The 27,647-nt window shown below is 49.1% G+C and overlaps 2 protein-coding genes across 25 annotated transcripts in view; one reads left to right on the forward strand and one right to left on the reverse strand.

Moving 5' to 3' along the window:
• WDR86 (WD repeat domain 86) overlaps positions 1–14,711 on the forward strand; it is a 49,865-nt gene extending 35,154 nt beyond the window's left edge. For 4 of the 17 annotated variants that reach the window (XM_085005156.1, XM_085005154.1, XM_085005153.1 and 1 more), the window contains 5 exons: positions 50–153; positions 451–1,325; positions 1,446–2,273; positions 13,068–13,182; positions 13,394–14,711. Coding sequence is in view for 9 of the 17 variants with exons in the window: in XM_085005154.1 (XP_084861280.1) it covers positions 50–153; positions 451–615 (269 nt within the window). In the remaining 8 variants the exon portion in view is untranslated. Of the gene's footprint in view, positions 1–49; positions 167–450; positions 1,326–1,445; positions 2,274–13,067; positions 13,183–13,393 lie in introns of those variants that run through there. The other 13 variants (XM_085005155.1, XM_085005151.1, XM_085005145.1 and 10 more) reach the window with 7 other exon arrangements.
• NUB1 (negative regulator of ubiquitin like proteins 1) overlaps positions 11,901–27,647 on the reverse strand; it is a 29,668-nt gene continuing 13,921 nt past the window's right edge. For 4 of the 8 annotated variants that reach the window (XM_013990737.3, XM_021079220.2, XM_021079221.2 and 1 more), the window contains 8 exons: positions 25,836–25,942; positions 21,141–21,327; positions 20,162–20,269; positions 19,282–19,434; positions 15,276–15,422; positions 14,006–14,101; positions 13,409–13,589; positions 11,901–13,168 (listed from right to left, as the gene is read on the reverse strand). In XM_013990737.3, the coding sequence (XP_013846191.1) occupies positions 12,990–13,168; positions 13,409–13,589; positions 14,006–14,101; positions 15,276–15,422; positions 19,282–19,434; positions 20,162–20,269; positions 21,141–21,327; positions 25,836–25,942 (1,158 nt within the window). In that variant the 3' untranslated portion in view covers positions 11,901–12,989. Of the gene's footprint in view, positions 13,169–13,408; positions 14,102–15,275; positions 15,423–19,281; positions 19,435–20,161; positions 20,270–21,140; positions 21,328–25,835; positions 25,943–27,647 lie in introns of all 8 variants that reach the window. The other 4 variants (XM_085005117.1, XM_085005120.1, XM_085005118.1 and 1 more) reach the window with 1 other exon arrangement.

Consider the following 27,647-nt stretch of genomic DNA (forward strand, 5'->3'; position numbering starts at 1 on the left):
CAGGCCGAGGGCTCTGGGGCGGGAGGCCAGTCGCACTGTGTGTTCACAGTGTTCACAGGCAGCGGGGACGCCCGCGCGCGCGCCTTCGACGCCCAGTCTGGAGCCCTGCGGAGGGTGTTCCGCGGCCACGCCTTCATCATCAACTGCATCCAGGTAGGCGCTCCCGCCCTCCCCTGGGCCGCGGGGCCAGTGGGCTGAGCGAGGGCGGGCCCGTCTGCATCCTCCGCCCGGGAGAGGAAGGGGAGGACACGCGGCTCCCACCCACCCCCCGCCCCGGGCCGAGCCTCCTCCGGGCCGAGTCTTCCCTATCAGTCGGCCTGGGCAGTTGCAGTTCACGCCGATCCGAGGCGGGGAGGCGGGGCGGACCCCGAGCCCTTGACGCTGTAGCTGCCGGGGCCCGATGGGAGGGCCCGCCCTGGCCACGCCCCTAGCCCCGCCCCGCCCCCGCAGGTGCACGGCCAGGTGCTCTACACCGCCTCGCACGACGGCGCGCTGCGCCTCTGGGACGTGCGGGGGCTTCCGCCGCCGCGCCGCGCCGCCCCCAAGCGCAGCCTCTCGCGCCTCTTCAGCAACAAGGTGGGCTGCGCCGCCGCAGCGCCCCTGCAGCCGGCCTGAGGCCCCCGGATCCGCCGAGGGAGCGCGGCCCGCCCGCCCGAGGGCCCCCAGCGGGCGAAGGCGACACATGGGGCCTTGCCTCCGCGTCGGAGGACCTCCGAAGCCGTCTCCCGTGGGGAGACTGTGCTTGGCCCGGACCGCGTCCCCAACCTGCCCGCCTGTCTGTCCCCACCCTCTTCAGCCCAGCCCTCAGCCTGCGCTCCGGCCCACCCGGGACCCTCCCAATTCTCAGGGTCTCCAGCCCCACGACCTGGGGCGCCTGCTGAGCGAAACGGACGCTTCAAAATGCCGCTGAGCCACAAACTGTCGTTATTCTGGCCAATTGTACAACTTGTGCAGAAGCGAAATACAGGTCCTTAAAATGCTCTGCAAGATGTCTTTTGTTCTGCAAACTGAGCCTCAGCCTCCTCGCAGAGGGAGGAGGGGTTCTCGGGCACCAGGGGCCGGCCTCGCTCCCGGCCTGGGCCTGCCGGCCTGGGGATGAAAAGAGGGGCTGCAGCCTCACGGCCGCGGCAGTGTCCCTCATGTGGGGAGTGGCTTGAAAGAGGCACCTCGGTTGGGTGACAGCAAGGATCCGTCACCCTGGCTTTGGAGCTGCAGTTCCTGCACGAGTCGAGGAGGGCCTCTTCTCTCTGGTCTGGAGTAGAAAGGCCTCACGCACAGGAGCCAGCTCTGCGCGGGCGAGGGGAAGGCCCTGGAGGTGTGCACAGGTAGGGTAAATGGGGAAAGCGGGGAGCGGCCCCCAGCAGTCCCTCTCCCCACCAGAAGGGGCGCTCTTCCAGCCTTTGGCCGGTACCCACTGTTTACGTCCACCGTGCCCTCCATGCCAGGCCCTAGCTGGTCCCTGGTGCAGGAAGAGGAAAAGCTGCAGAAGACAGCGTCCACTCTTGAGAGTTCAGCGTCTCGCCGAGGACAAGCCTCCCCAGACAGAGGCAGCCCTGACGCAGAGAGGTGGGTGCTCCAGCGTCTTCATGCAAAAGGTGTTTCATCCGCAGGATGCGCCGCAGGACAGGCTTCACCAGTTCCCTGGGGTGCCCAGGGCCATGCCTGGTGGGTGAAACCCTCCTGCTTGAGCCAGATGAGCAGGTACAGTATTGACACCAGGGGCAGAGAAAGGGTTGTGTATCTTTGCGATGTGCTCTAGTCCACACCCCAAACCCTGGGAATGCAGGGGCCTCCCCAGGAAAGCAGGCTTGCTGATGAAAAGAACGTGCGGGAGCAGCATCAATCAGGCTCCTTTGGATGGAACTCAGCACACAGTACAGGTGAGGGGATCCACGTGTGCTGCCTGCATCTCATCTCCAGGGCCAGCAGCTGTGGCTGCGACGGCAGGCCCACCCCCGGGGGCTTCTGGGAAGCTGACTTCATTTCAGGGAGGGCAGGCAGAGAGAAGCCCTGAGTACCTGCACCCGCATTCAGTCGCCTTCTCAGACTACTTTGTGGACAGAGGCAGCTGGAGTAACCAGAGGCTGGCTGGACCACGCGCTCTCTCGGATTGTTGACAGCTGATACCCACCTCAACAGCCCTGGCTTACACCTTATCCAGCAACACCCCCGTCTTTTCTCACTCTACCCTGAGAAAAAGCCACTGGCTGTGGATCCTAAAACTGGCTGGCGCCTGCGTGTGTTTTCTCCAGCCTGCCCCTCCCAGAGAAAGAGTAAGAAATGGAAAACCACTCTTTTGCTTTTCCCCCTCCCTGTTTACGTTTTTAATTGAAGTATAATTGATTTACAGTGTTGTGTTAATTTCTGCTCTACAGCAAAGCGATTGTTTTATATACACTCTTTTCCATTACGGTTTATCTCAGGACATTGAATATATTTCCTTGTGCTGTAGAGTAAGACCTTGTTATTTATTCTTTATATATATATATATTTTTTTTTTTTTGTCTTTTTGTTGTTATTGTTGTTGTTGTTGTTGTTGCTATTTCTTGGGCCGCTCCCGCTGCATATGGAGGTTCCCAGGCTAGGGGTCGAATCGGAGCTGTCGCCACTGGCCTACGCCAGAGCCACAGCAACGCGGGATCCGAGCCGAATCTGCAACCTACACCACAGCTCACGGCAACGCCGGATCGTTAACCCACTGAGCAAGGGCAGGGACCGAACCCACAACCTCATGGTTCCCAGTCGGATTCGTTAACCACTGCGCCACAACGGGAACTCCTATTCTTTATATATTTTTGATCTGCTAATCCCAACCTTCCAATGCATCCCTCCCCCGCCACCCTCTCCCCCTTTGCAACCACAGGTTTGTTCTCCTTGTCCCTGAGTCTCTATTTTGTAGATGGGTTCATTTGTGTCATATTTTAGACTCCACATATATGTGATATCATATGGTATTTATCTTTGACTTGACTTAGTATGATCATCTCTGCGTCTATGCTGCTGCAAATGGCATATTTTGTTTTTGTTTTGGCTGAGGCATGCAGCAGCTTGATGGGGGAATCTCAGTTCCCAGACCAGAGATTGAACCTGGGCTGCAGCAGTGAAAGTGCCAAATCCTAACCACTAGACCACCAGGGAACTCCCCATTTCATTCTTTTTTAAGGCTGGTAATAATCCATTGCGTGTGCATATATATCTCATCACATCTTAATCTCTTCATCTCTTGATGGATATTTAGGTTGTTTTCATGTCTTGGATATTGTAAATAGTGCTGCTTTGAACATAGAGGTGCACGTATCTTTTTCAATTATGGTTTTGTCCAAATATATGCCCAGAAGTGGGACTGCTGGGTCATATAGTAATTCTATTTTTAGTTTTTTGAGGAACCTCTGTACTGTTTTCTGTAGTGGCTGCTTCAACTTACATTCCCACTAACAGTGTGGAAGTGTTCCCTTTTCTCCACACCTTCTCCAGCATTTATTGTTTGTAGACTTTTGTGCGTGTGTGTGTGTGCTTTTTAGGGCCACATCTGTGGCATTTGAAGTTCCTAGGCCAGGGGTTGAATCTGAACTGGAGCCACCATCCTCCACCACAGCCATGGCAAAGTCCGATCCAAGCTGTGTCTTCATCCTATGGCACAGCTCAGGGCAATCCACTGACCAAGGCCAGGGATCAACCCCCCATTGTCATGGATATTAGTCAGGTTCATTTCTGCTGAGCCACACTGGGAACTCCCTGTTTGTAGACTTTTTGATGATGGCTGTTCTCACTGGTGTGAAGTGGTACCTCATTGTGTTTTGGATTTGCATTTCTGTAATAATTAGTGATGGAGTTCCTGTCGTGGCTCAGTGGCTAATGAATCTGACTAGGAACCATGAGGTTTTGGGTTCGATCCCTGGCCTTGCTCAGTGGGTTAAGGATGCGGTGTTGCTATGAGCTGTGGTGTAGGTCTAAGACATGGCTGGGATCTGATGTTGCTGAGGCTGGGTGTAGGCCAGCAGCTGTAGCTCCGATTAGACCCCTAGCCTGGGAACCTCCATATGCCGCGGGTACAGCCCTAGAAAAGCCAATATAATAATAATAATAAATTTTTAAAAATGAGTGATGTTGAGCATCTTTCCATGTGCATACTGGCCATCTGCGTGTCTCCTTCGGAGTAATGTCTGTTGAGGCTTTCTGTCCACTTTGCGATGGAGTTTGAGTTTTGCTGTTTTGAGTGGTATGAGCTGTTTGTATATGTTTGAAGTTAAGCCTTTATTGGTCACATCGTCTGCAGGTATTTTGTGCCGTTCCTTCGTTGTCTTTTCATTTTGTTTGTGGTTTCCTTCCCTGTGCTAAAGCTTGTCAGTTTGATTAGGTCCCACTTGTTTGGCTTTTGTTTTTAGGTCTATTGCCTTGGGAGACCCACCGACCTCAGAAAGCATTTGTACGATTTCTACTTAGACCACGACCTCCCCTGGGAGTTTTATGGTGTCGTGTCCTGTGTTTCAGTCTTTAAGACGTTTTGGGTTTATTTTTGTGCGTGGGGAGAGGGTGTGTTCTAACTTCACTGATTTACCTGCAACTCTCCAACTTCCCACCAGCCACTGCTGAAGAGCCTGCCTTTTCTCCATTGTATATTTTTGCCTCTTTTGTGACGATTAATTGACCAGAGGTCTACGGGTTGATTTCTGGGCTCTCGATTCTGTCCCATCGATCCATAGTCTGTGTTTGTGCCGGTACCACAGGGTGTTAACCACTGTAGCTTTGTAGTATTGTCTGCAGTCTGGGAGGGTTATACCGGCAGCTTTTTGTCTTTTTCCTCAAGATTACTTTCTGTGGTTCCATATAAATTTTAGGATTATTTGTTCTAGTTCTGAGAAAAATGTCATGGGTTATTTGATCGAGATTATATTAAATCTACATATTGCTTTGGGTAATATGGCCTTTCTTCCAATCCAAGAGCATGGGATATCTTTCCATTTCTCCCTTCCTTCCTTCCTTCCTTCCCTCCCATCCTCCCTCCTTGCTTTTGTCTTTTTAGGGCTACAGCCGTGGCATATGGAGGTTCCCAGGCTAGGGGTCAAATTGGAGCTGTAGCTGCCGGCCTACACCACAGCCACACCAGATCTGAGCCTCGTCTGCGGCCTACACCACAGCTCATGGCAATGCCGGGTCCTTAACCACTGAGCGAGGCCAGGGATTGATACTAATCACATTTGCTTCCACTGAACCATGATAGGAACTCCATCTTTCCATTTATTTGAATCATGGTTATTTATTAATGTTTTTGATTCTCCACATATGTTTTTCACGTCTTTGGTCAGGTTTATTCCTAAGTATTTTTGGGGGGTGAAATTTTATTTTTTCTAACATTCCCTTTCTGATATTTCATTGTGGTTTAAAGAAATGTCACTGGAGTTCCCCTTGTGGCTCAGCAGCAACAAACCCAACTGGTATCCATGAGGACGTGGGTTTGACTGATCCCTGGCCCTGCTCAGTGGGCGAAGGATCCAGCATTGCTATGAGCTATGGCGTAGGTCGGAGACATAGCTCAGATCCTGCATTGCTATGGCTGTGGTGTAGGCCAGCAGCTGCAGCTCTGATTCAAACTCTGGTCTGGGAACTGCTAAATGCCACAGATGCAGCTCTAAAAAGACAAAAAAGAAAGAAAGAAAGAAATGCCACCAATTTCTGTTTGTTAATCTTGTATCCTACTACCTTGCTGAATTCATTTATCAGTTCCAGTACTTTTTGTGTGGGAGTTTTTAGGATTTTCTATATATAGTATCATGTCATGTGCATATAATCACAGATTTACCTCTTCCCTTCCAATCTGAATACCTTTTATTTGTTTTTCTTGTCTGATTACGGTGGTTAGGACTTCCAGTACTATGGTGAATAGAACTGGTGAGAGTGGGCATCCTTGCCTTGTTCCAGATTTTAGTGGGAAGTCTTTCAGCTTTTCACCATTGAGGATTATATCAGCTGTGGTTTTGTCATAGATAGCTTTCATTTTGTTGAGATATGTCCCCTGTATACCCAATTTGGTAAAAGTTTTTTTATTATGAATGGATGTTGAATTTTTTCTTTTTTCTTTTTTGGCCACCCTGAGATATACGGAGTTCCCAGGCCAGGGCTCAGATCTGAGCTGCAGTTGTGACCTTTGCCACAGCTGTGGCAACACTAGATCCTTTAATCCACTGTGCCAGACTGGGGAATGAACCTGTATCCTGGCTCTGCAGAGATGCCACTGATCCCATTGTGCCACAGCAGGATCTCCCAGATGTTGGATTTTGTCAGATGCTTTTTCTGTCTCTATTGAGGTGATCAAGTGCTTTTTGTCTTTCTTTTGTTGATGTGGGATATCACATTGATGTATTTTATTTTATTTTTATTTTTAGGGCTACATCCATGGCATATGGAAGTTCCCAGGCTAGGGGTCGAATCAGAGCTACAGCTGCTGGCCTACACCACAGCCATAGCAACTTGAGATCCAAGCTGCATCTGCAACCTACACCACAGTTCACCACAACACTGGACCCTTAATCCACTGAGTAAGGCCAGGGATCAAACCTGCAATCTCATGGGTACTAGTCAGATTCGTTTCCCCTGGGCCACAACAAGAATTCCTGGTTTCTATGTGGTGAACCATCCTAGAGAATTTGGGATGAATTCTACTTTGTCGTAGTTTATGATCTTTTTTATGTATTGTTGGATTCAGTTTGCTAGTATTTTGTTGAGAATTTTTGCACATACATTCATCAAATACATTGGCCTGTATCAAGGATTAAGCCTGTGCCTCTGCGGCAACCTGAGCTGCTGCAGTCACATTCTTAACCCACTGGACCATAGCAGGAACTCCTGTAGGAAGTTTTTAAATTACAGATTCTATTTCAGTTCTAGTGATCAGTCTGTTCAAATTATCTATTTTTTTCTTGGTTCAGTTTGGTGGGCTATGTGTTTCTATAAAGTTGTCTATTTTTGTCTAGGTTGTCAAATTTGTTGGCATATAATCATTCATAGTATTCTCTTATGGTTTTTTGTATTTCTGCAGTATCAGTTGATATTTCTCCTTTTTCATTTCTTTTTTTCTTAATGGCCACACCCATGGCATATGAAAGTTCCAGGGCCAGGGATTGAATCTGAGCTGCAGCTGCAACTTATGCCGAAGCCGCGGCAATCCTTTAACCCACCGAACCGGGCCAAGGATAAAACTGATGCCTCTGTAGTAACCCAAGCCACTGGAGTTGGATTCTTAACCCACTGCCCCATAGTGGGAACTCCGAGTGTGTGTGTGTGTGTGTGTGTGTGTGTGTGTGTGTGTGCACGCGCACGCGCTTTTTAAGGCTGCAGTTGTGGCATGTGAAAGTTCCCAGGCTAGGGATCAAATCAAAGCTGCATTTGCTGGCCTACACCACAGCCATAGCAAGGCAGGATCCTTATCCCTCTGAGCAAAGCCAGGGATGGAACCCACATCCTCATGGATCCTAGTCAGGTTCTTTAACCACTGAGCCATGAAGGGAATTCCAGAACTCCTTTTTCATTTCTTGTTTTGTTTGGATTTTCTCTCTTTTCTGCTAGGTGAACCTGGCCAGAGGTTTGTCAATTTTGTTTACCCTTTCAAAGAACCAGCTGTTGGTTTTACTGATTTTTTTTTCTGTTTTTTTTTTTTTTTTTAAATCTCTGTTTCATTTATTTCCTCTCTGATCTTTTTTTTTTTTTTTTGTCTTTTGTTGTTGTTGTTATTGCTGTTGTTGTTGTTGTTGCTATTTCTTGGGCCGCTCCCACGGCATATGGAGGTTCCCAGGCTAGGGGTTGAATCGGAGCTGTAGCCACCGGCCTACGCCAGAGCCACAGCAATGCGGAATCCGAGCCGCGTCTGCAACCTACACCACAGCTCACGGCAACGCCGGATTGTTAACCCACTGAGCAAGGGCAGGGATCGAACCCGCAACCTCATGGTTTCTAGTCGGATTCGTTAACCACTGCGCCACGATGGGAACTCCTCCTCTCTGATCTTTATTTCCTCCTTTCTTATGCTGATTTAGGTTTTGTTTGTTCTTTTTCTAATTCTTTTGGGTGGCAGGTTAGGTTGTTTATTTGAGAGATTTTCTTTTTTTTTTTTTTTTTTTTTTTTTTTGAGGAAGGCCTATATTGCTATGAATTTCCCTCTAAGAACTGCTTTTGTTGCATCCCATAGATTTTGTATGATTGTGATTTCATTGTCATTCATCTCAAGGCATTTATTTGGGGGAGGGGCAGGGCATTTGGAAATTCCCTGGCCAGGGATCAAACCTGTGCCACGACAGTGACCAGAGATACAGCAGTGACAATGCTGGATCCTTAACCTGCTGAGCCACACAGGATCCTATGACTCGAGGTTGTTTTAAATTTCCTTTGTAATTTCCTTGTTGACCCATTGTTTTTTTGTTTTGTTTTGTTTTGTTTTTGTTTTGTTTTTTTTGGTCTTTTTAGGGCTGCACCTGTGGCATATGGAAGTTCCCAGGCTAGGGGTTGAATTGGAGCCACAACTGCTGGCCTACACTACAGCCACAGCAACACAAGATGAGCCATGTCTACGATGTATACCACAGCTCACAGCAATGCCAGATCCTTAACCCACTGAGTGAGGCAAGGAATCAAACCTGTGTCCTTATGGATACTAGTAGGGTTCATTAATACTGACCCATGATGGGAACTCCTGACCCATTGATTTATTTTTTAGTAGCATGTTGTTTAGTCTCCATGTAATTGGTTTTTTCTTGTTTCTTTTTCTATGATTGATTTCTAGTTTTATGCTGTTGTGGTTAGAGGAAATGTTTGAGGAGTTTGCATCATGGCACAGTGGAAATGAATCCAACTAGGAACCATGAGGTTTTGGGTTTGATCCCTGGCATTGCTCAGTGGGTTAAGGATCTGGCTGTGCTGTGAGCTGTAGGTTGCAGATACAGCTCAGATCTGACATTGCTGTGGCAGTTGTAGTTCCAATTAGATCCCTAGCCTGTGAACCTCCATATGCCACAGGTGTGGCCCTTAAAAAAAAAAAAAAGAAAAAATGTTAGAAATAATTTTTATACTCTTAAATTTGTTGAGGCCTGTTTTGTTCCCTGGTATGTGGTCAATCCTAGAGAATGTTCCATGTACACTTGAAAAGAATGGGTATTCTGCTTTTTTTGGATCTAATGTCTTGAAGATATCAAATCTAACTATTCTTTTGTATCATTTAGAATTTGTTGTCTTACCGATTTTCTATCTGAACAATCTGTCCATTGATGTGAGTGCAATGTGAAAGTCTCCTACTATTATTGTAGTCCCATCAATATAACTCTTTATGTATTTTTGTAAGGTATTTCAGTGCTCCTATATTGGGTGGATATATGTTGACTAGTGTAATATGTAATAGTCTCTTTTTGTATTGATCCATTCATCATTATATAGTATCCTTTTTCTTTATAGCCTTTGTTTTAATGTCTATTTTGTCTAGAGTTCCCACCATGGCTCAGCAGAAACAAATCTGACTAGTATCCATGAGGATATGGGTTAGATCCCTGGTCTCGCTCAGTGGGTTAAGGATCAAGCATTGCTGTGAGCTGTGGTGTAGGTTGCAGATGCTGCTTGGATCTGGCATGGCTGTGGCCATGGCTGTGGCGTAGGCCAGCAGTTACAGCTCCAATTTAACTCCTAGCCTAGGAACCTCCATATGCCACTGGTATGACCCTAAAAAAAAAAAAAACAAAAAACAAAAAAAACCAGTCTATTTTGTCTGATATGAGTATTGCAACCCCTGCTTTCTCGTCATTTCCGTTTGTATGAAATCTTTCTCCATCCCTTTCAATCTATGCCTCCTTTGCCCTAAAGTGGGTCTCTTGTAGGCAGCACATTATAGACTCTTGTGTTTTTTTTGTTTTTTTGTTTTTTTGTTTTTTTTTTTTTGTCTTTTCGCTGTTTCTTTGGGCCACTCTCGCGGCATATGGAGGTTCCCAGGCTAGGGGTCGAATCGGAGCTGTAGCTGCCAGCCTTCGCCAGAGCCACAGCAACGCAGGATCCGAGGCCGCTTCCGCGACCTACACCACAGCTCATGGCAACGCCGGATCGTTAACCCACTGAGCAAGGGCAGGGAATGAACCTGCAACCTCATGGTTCCTAGTTGGATTCGTTAACCACTGCGCCACGACGGAAACTCCAGACTCTTGTTTTTTAATCCAATCTGCCACTCTGTGTCTTTTGAGTGAAGCATTTAGTTCATTGACATTTAAGGTGTTTATTGATAGATATTAATTGCTGTTTTAAACCTTGCTTTCCTGTTGATTTAATATTTCTTCTTTGTCCTTTTCATTTTTTTTTCTTTTTATGGCCACACCCATGGCATATGGAAGTTCCCAGTCCAGGGTTGGAATCAGAGCTGCAGCTACCAGCCTACACCACAGCCCCAGCAACCCTAGACCCAAGCCGCATCTGCAGCCTACACCACAGCTCACAGCAATGCTGGATCCTTAACCCACTGAGTGAGGCCAGGGATCAAACCTGCCTCCTGGGAGTTCCCGTCGTGGCGCAGTGGTTAACGAATCCGACTGGGAACCATGAGGTTGCGGGTTCGGTCCCTGTCCTTGCTCAGTGGGTTAACGATCCGGCGTTGCCGTGAGCTGTGGTGTAGGTTGCAGACGCGGCTCGGATCCCGTGTTGCTGTGGCTCTGGCGTAGGCCGGTGGCTACAGCTCCGTTTCAACCCCTAGCCTGGGAACCTCCATATGCCGAGGGAGCGGCCCAAGAAATAGCAACAACAATAACAACAGCAAAAAACAAAAAGAAAAAAAAAGAAAAAAGAAAAAAAACCTGCCTCCTCATGGATGCGAGTCATGTTCATTTCCACTGAGCCATGACAGGAACTCCCTCTCTTTAAATTTTGCCATTTTTTGTTATATGTCTAGCTGTAGGTCTCTTTGGGTTTATCTTGTTTGGAACCCTCTGTACTTCCTCTATCTGGATACCTATTTCTTTTTTTAGGTTTGGTAAGTTTTTAGCCATAATTTCTTCTAATACATTTTCAATCCATTTTTCTTTCTTCTCCTTCTGGGATCCTGATGATGCGTAGATTGGCTCGCTCTCTATTATCCAATAAGTGTCAGATTGCTTTCATTTTTTTTTTCATTTGGGTTTCTGTCTGCTGTTCTAATTGGGTGATTTGTATTATTCTATCTTCCTGATCACTTATTTGTTCTGCATTATTCTTTCCACTATTCATTGCTTTTAGTTCAGCTTTCATCTCTGCAAATTTTATTTTTCTTGGCTCCTCCTTATGGTATCTAGTTCCTTTTTACAGTAATCTGCATTTCTGTCAATAGCCTTTTTTAATTTCTTCAGTATTTGTATTATATCCTTTTTGAACTTAGTGTCTATTATACTAAAGAGGTCTGTTTTGTGGTTTGTTCCTTTAGGGGAATTCTCTTGGTCTGTGAGTGGTTCCTCTGCTTCTTCATTTTCCTTGTATTTCTCTCACTCTGTGGGTTTAGGAGAAACAGTTATCTAATGTAGTCTTGGAAGGCTGTTTACATGTGGGAACATCCCTGCGTAGCTGCTGGCCTGCGCCACAACCACAGCAATGCCAGATCCGAGCCATGTCTGCAACCTCCAGCACAGCTTGTAGCAACACCTTAACCCACTCTGCGGGGCCAGTGATCGAACCTGCATCCTCATGGATGTTAGTTGGGTTCTTACCCCACTGAGCCACAACGGGAACTCCAGGTCACCTTTTAGTAACAGACATCCATGCTGCTTTTCAGGGCACACCATTTAACCTCCGCAAAGAGATCAACGGAAGCAAATGTCTTGGGTCTAAACGAAGCTCTAGAACCACCCAGACACTTTCACACCAAAGTTTAGGAGTTTGAGTAACTTATGGCAAAGTTAGGCTGACAATTGTTGAATGTATTTTCCATCTTTTATTTTCATCTGTATCATCCATTTTAAAAGAATGACAAGAAAAGATTTCCACCCATCCAACCGGGACTGCTGTCCAAGCTTTATGTAAATGATTAGTGAAAAAGTTGAAGCGTTTTGGCCAGCCCCTTGACAGCAATGACGTGGACCCATTTGCCCTCGGTCACAGGAGCTTCCGGTGACTTCTGGAAGGGCAGGAAGAGTCCAGGCTGCTCCTGGCTGTGTCCTGGTGCTAGAGAGGGTTTTCATTTAATTCACCTTTACAGAGGAACGCAGGGTGCAGAGAGAATGGTTATTTGAGGCTAACTACCTAGCTTTAGAAATAGTCTTCTGTAATATACCAAAAACCCCCACAAAAACATGGAGAAAATATATCTCAATCTCTGACAGGTATCTCAGCAGCCGTGAGCTTAGTCTGACAGCACTGCATCTAATGTGCTAATTAAAAATAAATTGCTTTGGTTAGCCTTTAAGACCTTCCCATTTAATAAATCGTTTTATTTCTGTAAAGAAGTTTGAATACATATAAAATTCTGAATCTCAGCCTTGAATTTTAAGTGCCTGTATTACTAACCTAAGCACAAAACACTGACGTTTCAGGCTGAGGACATCGGGCCCAACTGGAATGGCTCCTGTGGCCGATGCCTCATCTTTAGGCCCAAAGCGCTTGGGATGGTTGAGGATCTAAAAAAGGACATTTTCGGGAGGGGGCAGAGCGGCATCGTGGGGAGGAGATGACCAGCAGCGGGTTCGGCGGGGCAAGGAGGGGACAGGTCCAGCTTGCCCTCCAGGAGCCCCTCCCTGGAGGCCACCCTCCTCTCCAGTCCTTCCTGTCTCTGGGAGTCGGGGGGCTGGGGAGGGGGAACAGCAGGGTCAGGCCAGGGGGCAGCTCATTTCCTAAGCGTGCGCCCCACCCCCGCGTCTCTCTCGTGTACCTCCCAGTTCCCTGCTGCCCCTTACATTGAGTAGGAAGCAAAATGGATAAAAAGAAAGAAAAAAAAGACCTGCATTACACGTGTCATATGATAGAATTTATAAGCAGAAACTGAAGTACTTATTTCTGTTCATCGCTTAGTTTTGCTTTGCTGCTGCCTTGATGTTTTCTACATAGGATAAGTACTCGGCAATAATAATTTCCTCATCTTCCAGAGTCGAGTCAAGATAGTCTTCTTCGTGTTCTGGAATATCTTCCAGAATCTCATTGACGGCCTCCGTCTCCATGTCTTCATCCGTCGAGGCGCTAGAGGTCCCTGCGCCAGAGAAGGTGAAAAGCCCCATCAGCCTTGGCTCCGCCTTCCCTGGCCCCCGGCCCGCAGCCTGCCTGCGCCCCCAACCCCCTGCCGCCTGGGCCCCCCCTACCCGCCCCCCCAATCCCCTGCGGGGCCCCCCCCTCGCCGCCTGGGCACCCCCCCCCCCCCGCGCCCCAGCCCCTTGCCTGCCGCCGGCGCCGACCGCTCTGCGCCATCGGACCTCAGCGACCGCAGACCCACCTGCGGAATCGGACGGGGACGTGGACGGCGTGGATGACGAACAGTCTTCCGCCGCGAGCTGCAGGTCGGGAGGGAGGCCGCCGCCGTTGTGAGCCAGGGTCTGCGCTGCCAGCTGGAGGTTCCCCCTGAACAGCCGCAGGGCCGCCTCTGCCGCCAGCGCGTCGAAGCCCATGTACACCAGCTGCGAGGACAGCGAGGCGGCGCTGCGACGGGCCCGGGGGGCAGCTGCTGCCCGCACCCCGGCCGCCGGGGAGAGGGAGCCGGGCACACCTGTCTGCGCGGGGACTCGCCTGGTCCCCATCCCTGCCCGCCCAGTGCCCGCGAGACCCGGGCAGAGCAAGGAGAAGGGGCCGTGGGGGAGGCGAGGGTGACATAAAGCGCCGTCGCCGCAGACGCCGGCCTGAGAGAAGAGCTGCCGGAGACCCGGGGCTGCTCAGCATCTCCTCTGAAGGCCAGGCTGCCCCTCGGCGTGCAGCTCACACCCGCGGCCCGGGGAGCCAAGGACGCGGCCCTGTCCCGCCACCAAGCTGTCCCCCCTGGCCAGCCCCCACTCCACAGGCTGTGCAGGCAGAGGGGACACACCGCACTTCCACTTACTTGGTCGATGTTTTCCTGAGAAGGACTTTCTTGGTGGCTGTTGGTTTCAGGATCGGAATCATTTAACCACCACAGCTGAGGGTTACTGATAAGAATCTAGAAACAGAGGATCACCCGTCACACATCACAACCAGCTGCTGAGTGGCGCCTGTGTATGTGATGTGGGGGCAGACCCGCCAGAGGACAGGCAGAGAAGGGTGGGGACATGGCGGTGACCCAGGCCCAGGGCGCTGCGGAAGCAGAGAAAAGGCTGGGGCTGGGGCAGCTGCTGCGGCCAAGGTCATGTCCAAGTTGAGGTCTGGAAGACGAACAAGACCATCCAGACACAAAGGTCGCCCGAGGGAGGAGGAACAGAGTCCCTAGAGCGGGCGGAGAAGGGCTCCAGGAGAGCAGAGGGTTTGCTGGAACTCAGCCTCTGGGGTGACAAGGTCCCAAAAGGCTGTGACCAGAATGCAGAGAGCTGGCTGCGTGCAGGCGGCCCAACGTAATGTCTCTTGGGAGGTGACCAGCTCTGGATTTCAAACGTCAAGGACACCAGAGTTCTCTGGACCCTTGACCTCTGAACTGTCGCATGACGCGTGATCTCATAAAAGCTCGTTGAGGAATTTCCCTTTTAACACTAAGTCCTTCTATATTGGTCAAATGTATTTATGTGCTATTTATATAATTAAAAGCCATTTTTGAGGCTCATCAGTCCCTCCACATACTCAGAATTTTTTGCTTTTTTTAATTTCTTCCAATCAAACTAGAAATTCACATGACACTTCTGTATTAAATTCAGTTGCCCCTGCACAACCTGAGGGTGGAGGCGCTAATCCTCATCTCGTGGGGAAATCCACACAGAACGGACTCGGGGTGCTCTGGACCCCAGCTGCTCCGTGCCTGCAGCGCGAGCAGGTCTACATCGTACTCACCACCACTGGAAAACCGAGCCACAGCGGGAACCCCAGGGGATTTCTTTATAAAGCCCTTCACCAAGTGTACTACTGACTAAAATGATAGAGCTGGATACTCAAAGCATTTTAATTCAAAAAAGCATAACTTCAATCGAGTCAAAGTTAATTCAAAACAACTTCAATCACCTTTTCTTTCAAGCTACTGCGAAGCCCGTGGTGCAAGAGGAGCCCCGCCGCCAGCTCCGCCTCCCTGTGCACAGGTCCTGTGCATCTGGCTCCACAACTGGGTCGACCAACAAGGAGCTCGGGCCCTGAGACCCCGGCAGGCAGGCACGAGGCGGGAGTGCCGGCGGGAAGGGGCGGCGGGGCGTTACCTTGAGGGCCTCCTCCAGGTTGCCGGCGGCCTGGTGCAGCGCCTGCCTGGCCGCGTGAGCGGAGTAGCCCATTCCTTTCAGACAGTTGACGTTCTCCAGGCGGCGCCGCTTCTTCTCCTTTTCTTCCTTCCTGATCTGGGCCAGTTCCTTCGGGGAGACGGCACAGTCACCGAGGGGTGGCGGTGGAGAAGCAAGCCGGGCTCTGCAGGCCTCGTGGCCGCCGAGCCAAGTGGAAGCCAGGAGAGGCGCCCTTCTCTCCACCGGTCCCGCCCAGGCCGTCAGCGGCGTCAGGGCCCCGAGGGCAGAGACCCCTCCCCGTCACCACCACCACCACCAGGACAGGCTGTGGAGCCAGTGAGCACACCCGTGTGGCCCCGAGACGCAGATGCAGCTTCAGGGGGCCGGGGGTTGCGGGGGGAGCCTCCCAGCCTCCAGTGAGGCAGCGGGATCCTGCTGAAACGTGACTCTGGATGCGGGGCCCTGGACGGGGTGGGCACGGTCCGCACGGCGCCAGGGCCGCCGATCCCCCTCCACGCCTTCCAGTCTCCCAGGAGCAAGAACTGAGGGGCCGTCTAGGGCCTGCCGGCCCATTTAATTAAAACCCCCAGAATGTTCAAGGTCCAGGGACAAAGGCTGTCAAACCCCCATGGTTCTCGGCCCCAAGTCTCAGAGGCGCCTGTGTTGCTGCAGCAGTGAGTGAGGCTGCAGAAGCTGCAGTCTCTCCCCGCCCCCGCCCTCGGCAGGAAAATTCTGATTTGGTTTTGAAAACAAGTGTCATTTTAAAAGGATTTTCGCTGCTTAAGAAAAAACAAAAAACTAAAGTTCAAAAACCACTAATGGAATCCAACCTCCTCATCTTGCCAATGAGAAGACAGAAATCTCTCAGGACATTTAAGTGACCTGGTCAAGGTCATGGCCGACAGCGGGGCTGGGACGAGGGCTTCCGCCTCCTAGAGATGGCCAGTCCCCCCCAGGACAGGGAGCAGAGAGAGAAGAGCCTCCTCTTGGACGTACCTGCTGCCACGGCCGTGGCTCAGCCCAGGCCACAAGGGCCCCCTCAACACTTTACAGCAAGAAAACGGCCTCGGCTCCCGGAGAAGAACGGAATCCTCACCGAGGACCCCAACATCCCCGGAGGCAGTAGGACACGGCAGAGGGGACGATGCCCCAACCTCTCCAATTACGACCTCAGACCGTAATTTCCTGTTGACAGCACTGGAGACGCTACTGTGAGCAGCCTGGACAAAGGGTGGCACGGCGGCTCTGCCATCCCCCCTTCATCCGGCTCCTTGTCTGTCTGTGCCCCCAGCACGACCTACAACTGCCTGCCTCCTCGCGGCCTGTCTCCACCACTCCACCCCTGCAGCACAGGCTTCCTCATCTCACCCAGACCAAAACCCACAGAGACCCCTCCAGACCCAGTCTCGCGCTGGTCCTTGTGTCCCTATTCGGGGCTCCACCTCCTCCAGGCTGTCCTCTGGGCTGACCCTTACCTGCTCCACCACAAACCCACACAGGCCAGCAACCTCACTCTGTATCGCTCGAGCTCAGGCTTTTATACACACATACACCTCGTGTAAAAGACTCCACCCCACCCTGATTTCAATCTCAGCTTCTTCCGTGCATATTTCAAGAGGCTAAATAAGGGACACGAGGGACATGCAAGCAGAGAGGACGCTGCTGCCGGCCAGCCAGCAGCCATGGGGCTTGGGCATCATCTAACTCAGAGCCGACACAAAGTCAGCCTCAAATAACGCTTTCTCCTTAATTACGACTCAGTTATCTTGTAATCATGGAGATACACAAGATGAAACTCAAGTATGTTCTGATATTTCTCTTTATACCAGAAAGAATTACGCAAATAAACCAAAGAAATGACAAAGAGAATGACACTCAACTGTCTGTGGACACAGTGGAGAACTGGGTTCTAAACTCAGGGAGCTCAGCTGCATGGGCGTGTTGAGGGGTGAACACCTCTTAGGAACCGGCCACGCTGCCCCTCAGGGCCCCTCAACCCTTCAGCGCCGTAAGGGACCCCAGTTTCATTTGCCAGATGAGAAACTGTCCTGTACTCAGGGTCACGATGTACAAAAAAGACCAACTTCCTGCAATGACATGTTACCCTCCGCTCTGCAGGATCTGGGAGGAGCAGGTCCATGGAGCTCACGTCCTATGGGACACCCCAGCTGCCCCAAGGGTGTGGGCGGCCTACCAGCTCCCCGAGGAGGCCCTGACCAGCCTACGCTAAGGAGCCAGGCTTGCCACTCAGGTCTTGGCATAGTCCCCTGGCCACAGCACCTGGCCCAAGGATGGCCAATGAGTGGACGGCTCAGGAGTCTGAGGATGCTGGGACCCAGACCCTGCTCTTGGTGTGAGGGGGTGACACCACTAATACAGAGGAGGCTGAGAGACAGAAACCAGTGACGGGGCAAAGCTACTGAATCGGCTAACCTGACACCTAGCCTGCCTCTGGGCTCCTTAGAATTAGGCAGGCTGCTAAATTCTCCCCCAGCCCTTTTTACTGGGTGTTAAGCCCCTTTGAATCGGGCTTCTTGTTGCCTTCCTTCCACCAAAAGCATCCTAACTACACATTCACTGGCTGGAAGAGCCAGCAGGACCAACTGCACGATACACACTTTGTTTTTCTTTTATTTTCTCCAAGAGCTTACAGCTTAGTTCAGTAAATGCACATCTGATATGCCTCCACTGTTTTCTTCTTTTCTTTTTCCTTTTTTCTTTTTCTTTTCTTTTTTTTTTAATGGCTGCATCTGTGGCACATGGAAGTTCCCGGGCTAGGGAATGAATTGGAGCTGCATGTGTGACCGATGCCACAGCCATGGCAATCCCAGATCCTTAACCTACTGAGCGAGGCCAGGGATCGAACCCACATCTTCACAGACACTATATTAGGTTCTCAACACACTAAGCCACAATGGGAACTCTGCCTCCACTGCTTTAAAAAACATTTACTTTTGCGACTTACACAAAGTTAGGCAAGTGAAATGGTAACTTTTATCACTTTATAATAATATCTCTTGGCTCTTCAGAACCTTCTGTAAAACCTCACAATACTTTTCTCAGATGGGACATAGAAAGCCCAAGAGGAACTAGAGGCTTAGTTCAGGATTTACCACTCATTTGACCCATGACCCCAGAAAAGTCAACCTCTGAGCCCATTGTCATTTGTAAAACCAGCATATTAAATATGGTAACATTTCTTTCAACTCCAAAATTCTAGAGATTTTTTTTTACAGTACTTGTTTTAGGGCCATACCCACGGCATATGGAAGTTCCCAGTACAGTAGCTGAATTGGAGCTGCAGTCGCCGGCCTGCACCACAGCCACAGCAACACGGGATCCAAGCCGTGTCTGCGACCTACACCACAGCTCACAGCAACGCCAGATCCTTAGCCCACTGAGCGAGGCCAGAGCTCAAACCCCTGTCCTCATGGATGCTGGTCAGGTTCATTACTGCTGAGCTACGATGGAAACTCCTACTGTACTTTTTCTAAATGCTTTCAATGATTACAGATTTATGCCTCTGCTTTCATAGCATAAGGTCAATTGTTCCTACGACCCGACGCATGTTTCTAGGCAAGAACGACATCCTGAGCCATAACAATGGCCCGTGGAAAACACGGCCCCCCTTAAAATGGTTTCCAGAAATGCACTCAGGGCAAAAAGTGAGAGAGAGAGCGCGCACGAGCAGGCGCTGCTCAGATAAGTGTACTTGTGAGCCACCTGCCACCACAGCAAGAATGAACTAAGGGAACCACACTGTCTGAAAGCCGATGTACTTGAGAAAGACAAGGTTACCTCCTGACTCCCCAGTCTGAAGTGATACAGAGGCCCTTGTTAATGATACCTACTACAGAACTGTCTTTTTCTGTTCTTCCATGTCTGGGAGCTAAGGCCCTTTGGCAACAGGCTTGCTACTGTCTCAAGTTTCACACCTACTCCAAGGCACGGGCCTCGACCGAGCGCTGCCAAGACCATATGATGGTACCTCTCTGCGGTTGGTGATGTGGGCAGCTGCGTGGTCCACGTTCCCATCACAGGCCCTCAGGCCAAGCCGAGCCTCCTGAGCAGTAAATCCCAACTGCATCAAACTGTGAACTTTTGATGGATCGATATAGAGCTCTTTAAAGAGCTGGCGTGCCTAGAGAGAGGAAAAAATACACGAATCATGCAGTCATAGCAACATTCAAGCTTAACACAAAGCCAAAGCCTGAAGGAAACCGGATCGTACCCAGTGTGAATTAGGGTGTGTCAGATTTTAGATAAAAAAATGCTAATGTGACCCATTATCAACTAGTGCAAATGCACACAACAAAGCTCACGTGACCTATAAGCCCTGTAACATGAGAAAACAGGCTGCGTGCTGTGCCAGGGACTGGTATCCATGCTCTCCTCCCTTTCTGTGATAAAATCCCCTGGGTCTGAGCTGTGCACAGCTGGGTGTAGCCAGGTGGTGAGGTCCCAGCCAAGGACATGTAGTAGAAACGACAGGTGTACCCCTGGGGTCACCTCTCTGGGGCTCTCTCTTGCCCCCTCTGCTGGCTGGAAGAGGCACTGCCAGGAGACAAGGCAGTGGCACAGCAGCTGCTCCACTGCCGCGGCGCCTGGCCTCTGCAGCCAGATGAAAGAAATGGAAGCTTCTAGCCAATTCAAGTCACTGCCTTTTTGAGGTTTCCTTATTACAGCACTGAGCCTATGCTCTAACAAATAAAATGTGTTTATGGTACGTGTGAAAGACAGGAACTGGGAGAGAGGTGTGCCCCATTCCTCACAGGCCACACGCTATAGAGTTTATAAGATACTTACCTTCTGGGGACTAAAAAAAGCAGGTGAAAATGGTTCCTGCTTTGGAGCGTTCGTTCTCCTACCTTGTTGAGATAGTCACGAGCCTCTTCACCACGTCCGCTGTGATAATTTCGGATGCCTTGAAGCAAGTAAAGTCTTAAAAACAAGACTTTCTCTTTTCCGCAATTTCCCTAAAATTATTGGGGAGGGAAAAAGAGGCTGTAACTGCCTTCTTTCTCACTGCGGGCCTGTTAATACTCCACGGGGGCAAAAGAGCATCATGAAAACGTTCTTCTCTACTGCCAATGGCAGAAGTCAAGAGCCCAGGTACCCTGGCACCCCCCGTCCTGAACAGAACGGCCAAGACAGGGGCCCTTCCGGTTGGCAGGGAAGTGTACAAACACCTACACCAGCTTCCTGCCCTTCCATCTCAAGCTGCAGACCTATGGGAATCACCTGAGGAAAATTCTTTCAGAGCCTGGCTCTGGAGCTGTGACTCACCCATGTGAACTGTCCCTGTTCAAACTTTTTTTTTTTTTTTTTTTTGGTCCTTTCTTTTTAGGGCTGCACCCTCTGGATATGGAGGTTGCCAGGCTAGGGGTCCAATCAGAGCTGCAGCCACTGGCCTACACCACAGGCACAGCCAGGCGGGATGCAAGCTGTGTCTGCGACCTACACCAGAGCCTTAATCCACTGAGCGAGGCAGGGATGGAACCCGCAACCTCATGGTTCCTAGTGGGATTCGTTTCCACTGCGCCATGACGGGAATTCCAAACTGTCTGTTTTTTGCATTTACATCTCTCATTAGACTCTGTCTCGTTCCGGGGATCAAGGGGTCCATGGAGAGAAAACCGTGTTCCTCTGGGCTGAACACTGCCCAGACCCAAGTTCCAGGATGCCTCCCACAACGCTTAACGTTCCCCTTAAAATACCGCCTAAAAAGAGCATCCTGCAGGCTATTATCAAAAGGAAAACCTTTGGGCAGCAGCCTAATGCTTTAACAGGAACAAACGCAGAAGTCTAGAAATGAGCTCAATGGCTACATAAATCACAGCAACATACTTTTATGTGGACCAGTCTCTGATGATTTTCTCCATAACAATTTTTGAAGCATGTCTGGGCCAAGCTTAACTTTTTCTCTGCATCGTCCAGGCATTCCAGCTGTTCCAGGCGGAAGTAGCACCACACTATGTCCAGCTGGAGCACCGCGTAGTTGTCCACCGTATCCAGCAGCTCCGTGCAGCACTTGCTGCCAAAGACAAAAGGAATGACATCATGACAAGCAGCTTTCAAAAACCTTCTGTGGATTTCTGGAATTTTTTCCCAGTGTTTTGGTATATTTCCAAAGACGACTTGAAAACAGAGGTCCTGATGTTTACGAAGGGAACTGTATTTATAATCTGAATCCTTTCAATGGGTAAAAAAGCAGTTAGGGCTCAGGAACAGCAGCTTAACGTCATCTGCCCTGGAGCGGGGGTGGGGGAGCGACAGACCCCTTGCTATGCTGGGCAAGAGGCCTGACAGGACATGGAAATGGGGGCCACTGTGTCAGAAGCCCTCACAGACCACCCTGAAAAGCCCTGGTTTCCAGCCCTGCCTGCAAATGAGAATCTCTTGGATATGAGGAATTCTTTCCTTTTCCTTTTTTTTTTTTTAACTTATTTTCTTTTTAAAGAAAGACTGATGCTGGGACCCCACTAGATCAGTTACAACAGAAACCTCTGCAGGTGGGGCCTGGATGTGGCGTTTCTAAAATCTCCCGAGGTGATTCTTTTCATTGTTTTGGTGGTGCTCGTGGCATGCAGAAGTTGTCGGGTCAGGGAGAGGACCCTCGCCATGTCAGCAAGCTCAGTTGCAGCAGTGACAACACTGGAGCCCAACCTGCTGAGCCCCCAGGCCCAGGGCCTCTAATATACAGCCAAAACCAAGAGCCCAGGCTTTAAAGGCACCCCCCACCCCAAATCAGTAATTGTGAATGCCTCAATTGATACAAAGACTCCACTGGGGTGTTCCAGTCTGATCACAATCAAGTAGGAAAAACAATCCAGTAAAAGGCCAAGCTGAGTGCCTAGCGGATAGAGGGGCCGAGGTGCGGGCTAACGGCTACTTTGGAGCTGTGAGCTGTGGCAGCAGGCTGAACTCAGGTACGGAGAAAGGGAGAAGGCAGACAAGGCAGAGGTGGACATCACATCTATTTATCTGGGAGTTCCCGTCGTGGTGCAGTGGTTAATGAATCCGACTAGGAACCATGAGGTTGCGGGTTCGGTCCCTGCCCTTGCTCAGTGGGTTAACGATCCAGCGTTGCGTTGCCGCGAGCTGTGGTGTAGGTTGCAGACTCGGCTCGGATCCAACGTTGCTGTGGCTCTGGCGTAGGCCGATGGCTGCAACTCTGATTCAACCCCTAGCCTGGGAACCTCCATATGCCGCAGGAGCGGTCCAAGAAATAGCAAAAAGACAAAAAAAACAAAAAACAAAAAACTATTTATCTGGATTTGAGTGGTGATTGTCAGAAATGCCTACTGAGAATCTAGATCTCAAGTCTGAACCCTCTTCAAGAAGTAAAGCATCTGGAACCAGGCACTACAATTCACGGACTCTGAGGATCTTGTTTCACTGGTATTCTACTCAAATGAGACTGCTCTTGCACAAAACTACAAAATCTACGTGCCCTCAAGCTTCCCATCGTGCCCATCAAAGTCCGCCCAGAAAAAAGAAAAGCAAGCCCAGGAGAGATGTGATCTGGCCATTCACATGAAAGCAGAGTCTCCAAGCGGAGGGCCCACACCAGAATACCACCGGGGCGCCACCCACCGGAGCAGGATTTTCATGTTTACGTGCTGTCTCTCTGAAAATTTCTCTTCTCTGGGAATGCTCTGGACCACAGGCACTACACGGGCACACACAGAGCTGGACGAGCGGGCAGGGGTGCTTTCTCCGAATCCTCGGCTTAGCCGTGGCGGGAAAGGGAGAGCGTGGACCATGCCTCATCCTACTCGCCAGGTGGGGTTTCCTCATCTACCTCTAGACACCTGTTTCTGGGCCAGAAGACTCCCCTGCTGTTCACAGCAAAGTAGCAGATATTTTGCCACAATTTTCAGTTCTTACACATGTAAACAAGCTCTTTGTGTTCAACAAGCATCAGGCGCCAAGGGCAGAAACTGCCTTCTTTCATGCGTAAATGTTTGACAAATTGAGTATTTGCGCAGCTAAAACCAAAACACAAGCATAGGTCTCCTATTAAAGGGCTACATTTCATTCTTTTAGCTTCAAAAATAGCACTTTTTATTCAAGTATAGGCCTATAAAGGGGATCACAAAGTCATCTGTATGTAGTAATTTTGAAATTATTCGGACTACATTTGGACCTGATCATGTCACTCAGGAAAAAAAAATTAAAGCCTTGTATAAAATTGTGTCTTAAGAGTATACCTGTATTGCTGCTGCTTTTGGTAGTGTTAGCATTCAACGACAAATTTATTCAATAAATTTTTTTTTATGGCCACACCTGTGGCATGTGCAAGTTCCTGGGCCAGGGATCGAATCTGAGCCTCAGCTGTGGCAACACCAGATTTTTTAACGCACTGAGCTGGGCTGGGAGTCAGACCTGTGCCCCTGCAGTGATCCGAGCTGCTGCCGTCAGATTCTTAACGCACTGCACCATAGCAAGAACTCCATCAATAAATTTTCATGATAAAAACATTCATGAATATCAATGTACAACATTTATTTAAATATATTAAGCCTAGCTTTAAAAAAATTAAATCTCATTTGGGCTTGAATCGGTTATTAGCAGAAATTTATTAATATTTATGAATTCTGTCTAGCAATTAAGGACCTGGCACCTGGCACTGTCACTGCACCAGCTCGTGTCACTGCTGTGGTGGTGGGTTTGATCCCTGGCCTGGGAACTTCCCCATGCCATGGGCACGGCCAAAAAAAAAAGATGAACCATGTCTCAATAATTGCTGAAGCTAGATTATAGGAACTCATTGTATTAGTCTCTTTCTTTTATGTATGTCTGAAATCTTCTACAATAAAAAGTTAGAAACAACTATGGAAGATAATAAAAACCTTCCCTAGGAGTTCCCATCGTGGCACAGCGATAACGAATTGAACATCCATGAGGATGTGGGTTCAATCCCTGGCCTCACTTAGTGGGTTAAGGATCTAGCGTTGCTGTGGCTACGGTGTAGGCCGGAGGCTACAGCTCCGATTGGACCCCTGGCCTGGGAACCTCCATATGCTGCGGGTATGGCCCTAAAAAAGACAAAAAAAGAAATAAAAATAAACAAGTCCCTGAATTTTAAGAACCTAACTGATAGCTGAACTATTTGTAGCAGAAGAGAATAAAACTGACACTCAGAAAGAAGCAGAGAAGAAACCCAGAGAGTCACTAAGCCTCCATTCTGGTTACTTCTAGCTTTGTGCCAGTCTCCTAAATGTTTTGGACAATAAATCCCTTGTCTTGCTCAAGTTTAAGTAGTTCCACTTAACACTCAAAGGTGCTACCAATACTGCTGACAAACCATAAACACTTACATTTATCTTTTTTTTGGTCTTTTTTAGGACCCAGGCTGGGGTCAAATTGGAGCTGCAGCTGCAGGCCACACCACAGCCACAGCCAGGCAGGATCCGAGCTGTGTCTATGACCTACACCACAACTCACGGCAACGCCGGACCCTTAACCCACTGATCAGGGCCAGGGATCGAACCCTCATCCTCATGGATACTAGTTGGATTCGTTACTGCTGAGCCACAAGGGGAACTCCCTGAACTTCTCTTTTTGAAAGTGTACAGTACGTATGCGTTGGGAACTCCTCAAGCGGAAAAGAAAATAACACCAAAGTTGTTACCTTCTGACCATTTCAAATATCAAGTCCACTTTTCACGTTTCATCTGCCTGGAGTAGAGCCTCTCAGCACCGTTTCCCAGGAAGAGGAGCCGGGAGCCCTGGGGCAGCGCTGGCTGCTGCTCTCGGGGAGGAAATGTCCAGCCCGGACTGCCTTTGGGCACCAGAGAGCAGGGACCTCCAGGAGCACAGAATCAGGTCAAAGAGACACAGGACCACCTGCCAGCCCAGGACAGCCTACTGAAGCCCTGAGGTTTGAAGCGTATCACGTGGCTTAAAATCCATGAGCTCCTACTGACACTTTAAAGAGAAGAAAGGAAGGGAAACCTCACCGGGGATGTCCCCTTTGCAAGATGCCAGGGAAGCAACTCATTTATTCTGAAAACAAGAAAATAAGGAGAAAGAACCAAGCATTTTATTCTGTCTTTCTGTACAAATCATACCTCAGGAGAACCAAATGGCTGATGAGAAAAATATTCTTCAAATGAATTCCAGTAATTAATGGAGAGGGGTAAGTTCTCCCCACTTGGGAGCCCTGATGAAACAGCGGATTTGGGGAGCACTGCCAACATCTCCGCAAGACCCTTAGGTGAAGAGCTGACAGGGACTGAATGCGACGCCTCGGACAGGCCGACGACACGGCCCAAGAAACAGACGCGACATTCTACCTGCTTGCTATAAAAAAAATAAGCGCTCCTATTTACAAAATGCTTTACAAGGAGGAGAGATCCATTAGAAACATGATGGGAAGAAGCAGTTCAGAAGGCCGTCTGCCCCATAATGTTCTTTTCCAGTCACCTTTTCACTCCAGGAAGAAAGCCCAGGTCTGGGGGTTGGGGGTGGGGAGGGCACCGTGTGGCAGCACCAGGCTCCCTCGGACTGGCGTTCGCCAAGTAAGAAAGTGCCTACCAGAAATATTTGTCAGCGTCCAACAGAAATGGCAAGGCTATTCCGTATTCTTTTCGTTTCAGGAAAGCTCTGCCCTTCTCATGATATCCCATAGCTAACATAAGGGCCTAAGGGAAAAAAAAAAAAGGATTTTAAAAAATCATCACCTTAAATGATAAGAAAACAAATCGTGTTAAAAGTACACTAAGCCTAAAGAAATCAAATAATGTGAAAACAGACAACTCAAGATCACAACTAAATCTAAGAACCAAAATTAAGGAAAAGAGAAGTAAAGCTTCATTTCATTTAAACACTGAAACCAAGAGCTCGATTTAATGTGGCTGAAACAGTCTGTCTCTTAGTCTGCATCATTTTATTTTTTTCGTCTTTGTTGCCATTTCTTGGGCCACTCCCCCAGCATATGGAGGTTCCCAGGCTAGGGGTTGAATCAGAGCCGTGGCCGCTGGCCTACACCAGAGCCACAGCAACAAGGGATCCAAGCTGCATCTGCAACCTACACCACAGCTCACGGCAATGCCGGATCCTTAGCCCACTGAGCAAGGCCAGGGATCAAACCGGCAAACTCGTGGTTCCTAGTCGGATTCCTTAATCACTGAGCCACGATGCAGGGAACTCCCTGAATCAGTGTATTTTAGTACCTGCTGATCCAGGTCTATTTCTAATATCCTGTAAGACTAAACACATAAAAAAATAGCCAGTAATGACAGTATCCTTTTTATTTATTTACTTATTTCTTTTTCTTCTTTTTAGGGCCGCACCTGCGGCATATGGAAGGTCCCAGGCTGGAGGCTGAATTGGAGCTGCAGGTGCCAGCCTACACCACAGCCACAGCAACGCCAGATCCAAGCCACATCTATGAGCTACACTGCAATGTGCAGCAATGCTGGATCCTTAACCCACTGAGCGAGGCCAGGGATCAAACCCACATCCTCATGGACACTATGCCGGCTTCTTAACCCGACAGGCCACAATAGTAACTTCCTGTATCCTTTTTAAAAAGAGCATTTATTCCACTTTCTATTCTGAATCAGGGTTTTTTCTGGAGTACTTCTAAAACGATTTTTTAAAGGTGATACAAATTTCCTTAAAGTTCATTAATATTTTTATTTTTTTATTTTTTTTATTTTTTATTTTTTTTGTCTTTTTGCTATTTCTTGGGCCGCTCCCTCGGCATATGGAGGTTCCCAGGCTAGGGGTCCAATCGGAGCTGTAGCCAACGGCCTACGCCAGAGCCACAGCAACGCGAGATCCGAGCCGCGTCTGCAACCTACACCACAGCTCACGGCAACGCCGGATCGTTAACCCACTGAGCAAGTGCAGGGACCGAACCCGCAACCTCATGGTTCCTAGTCGGATTCGTTAACCACTGCGCCACGACGGGAACTCCTCATTAATATTTTTAGATTTGAATTTTTATATAATTTGATTTCATAAAAATTTTCCAAAAAGATCTAAGTATCAATAATTTAAACTAAGAATATAATATCTGCAGTGGGCCAACAACTGCCATTAAAAATAATCAATTCAATGAGAGTCACAAAGTTCTCTTATTAAAACTTAACTTTAATCCTTAATTTTAAACATAATTCATAAAGTGAAACCTACTCAAAAGTGTCCCTTAACTTTAAAGGCCAAAAAATTAAAATCAACTTGACCCACAGTCATTAGAGCTTTTCACATAAGAAGCTACTGGACTCCAGCTCAGAGACTGATCTCACAGGCCAGGGTGCAGATGCTGCTAGAAACCCCCCCGGATATGCTCACAAGTAAAACCACTTCCCACTTATTCCAAATTAGAGAACAGGGCTGTGG

Source organism: Sus scrofa, chromosome 18, assembly GCF_054392235.1.
Source record: "Sus scrofa isolate SSC_HxYL_T2T_F1_AM1 chromosome 18, Sscrofa_HxYL_maternal_Yorkshire_Landrace_v2.0, whole genome shotgun sequence".
In the NCBI taxonomy this organism is placed as follows: domain Eukaryota; kingdom Metazoa; phylum Chordata; class Mammalia; order Artiodactyla; family Suidae; genus Sus; species Sus scrofa.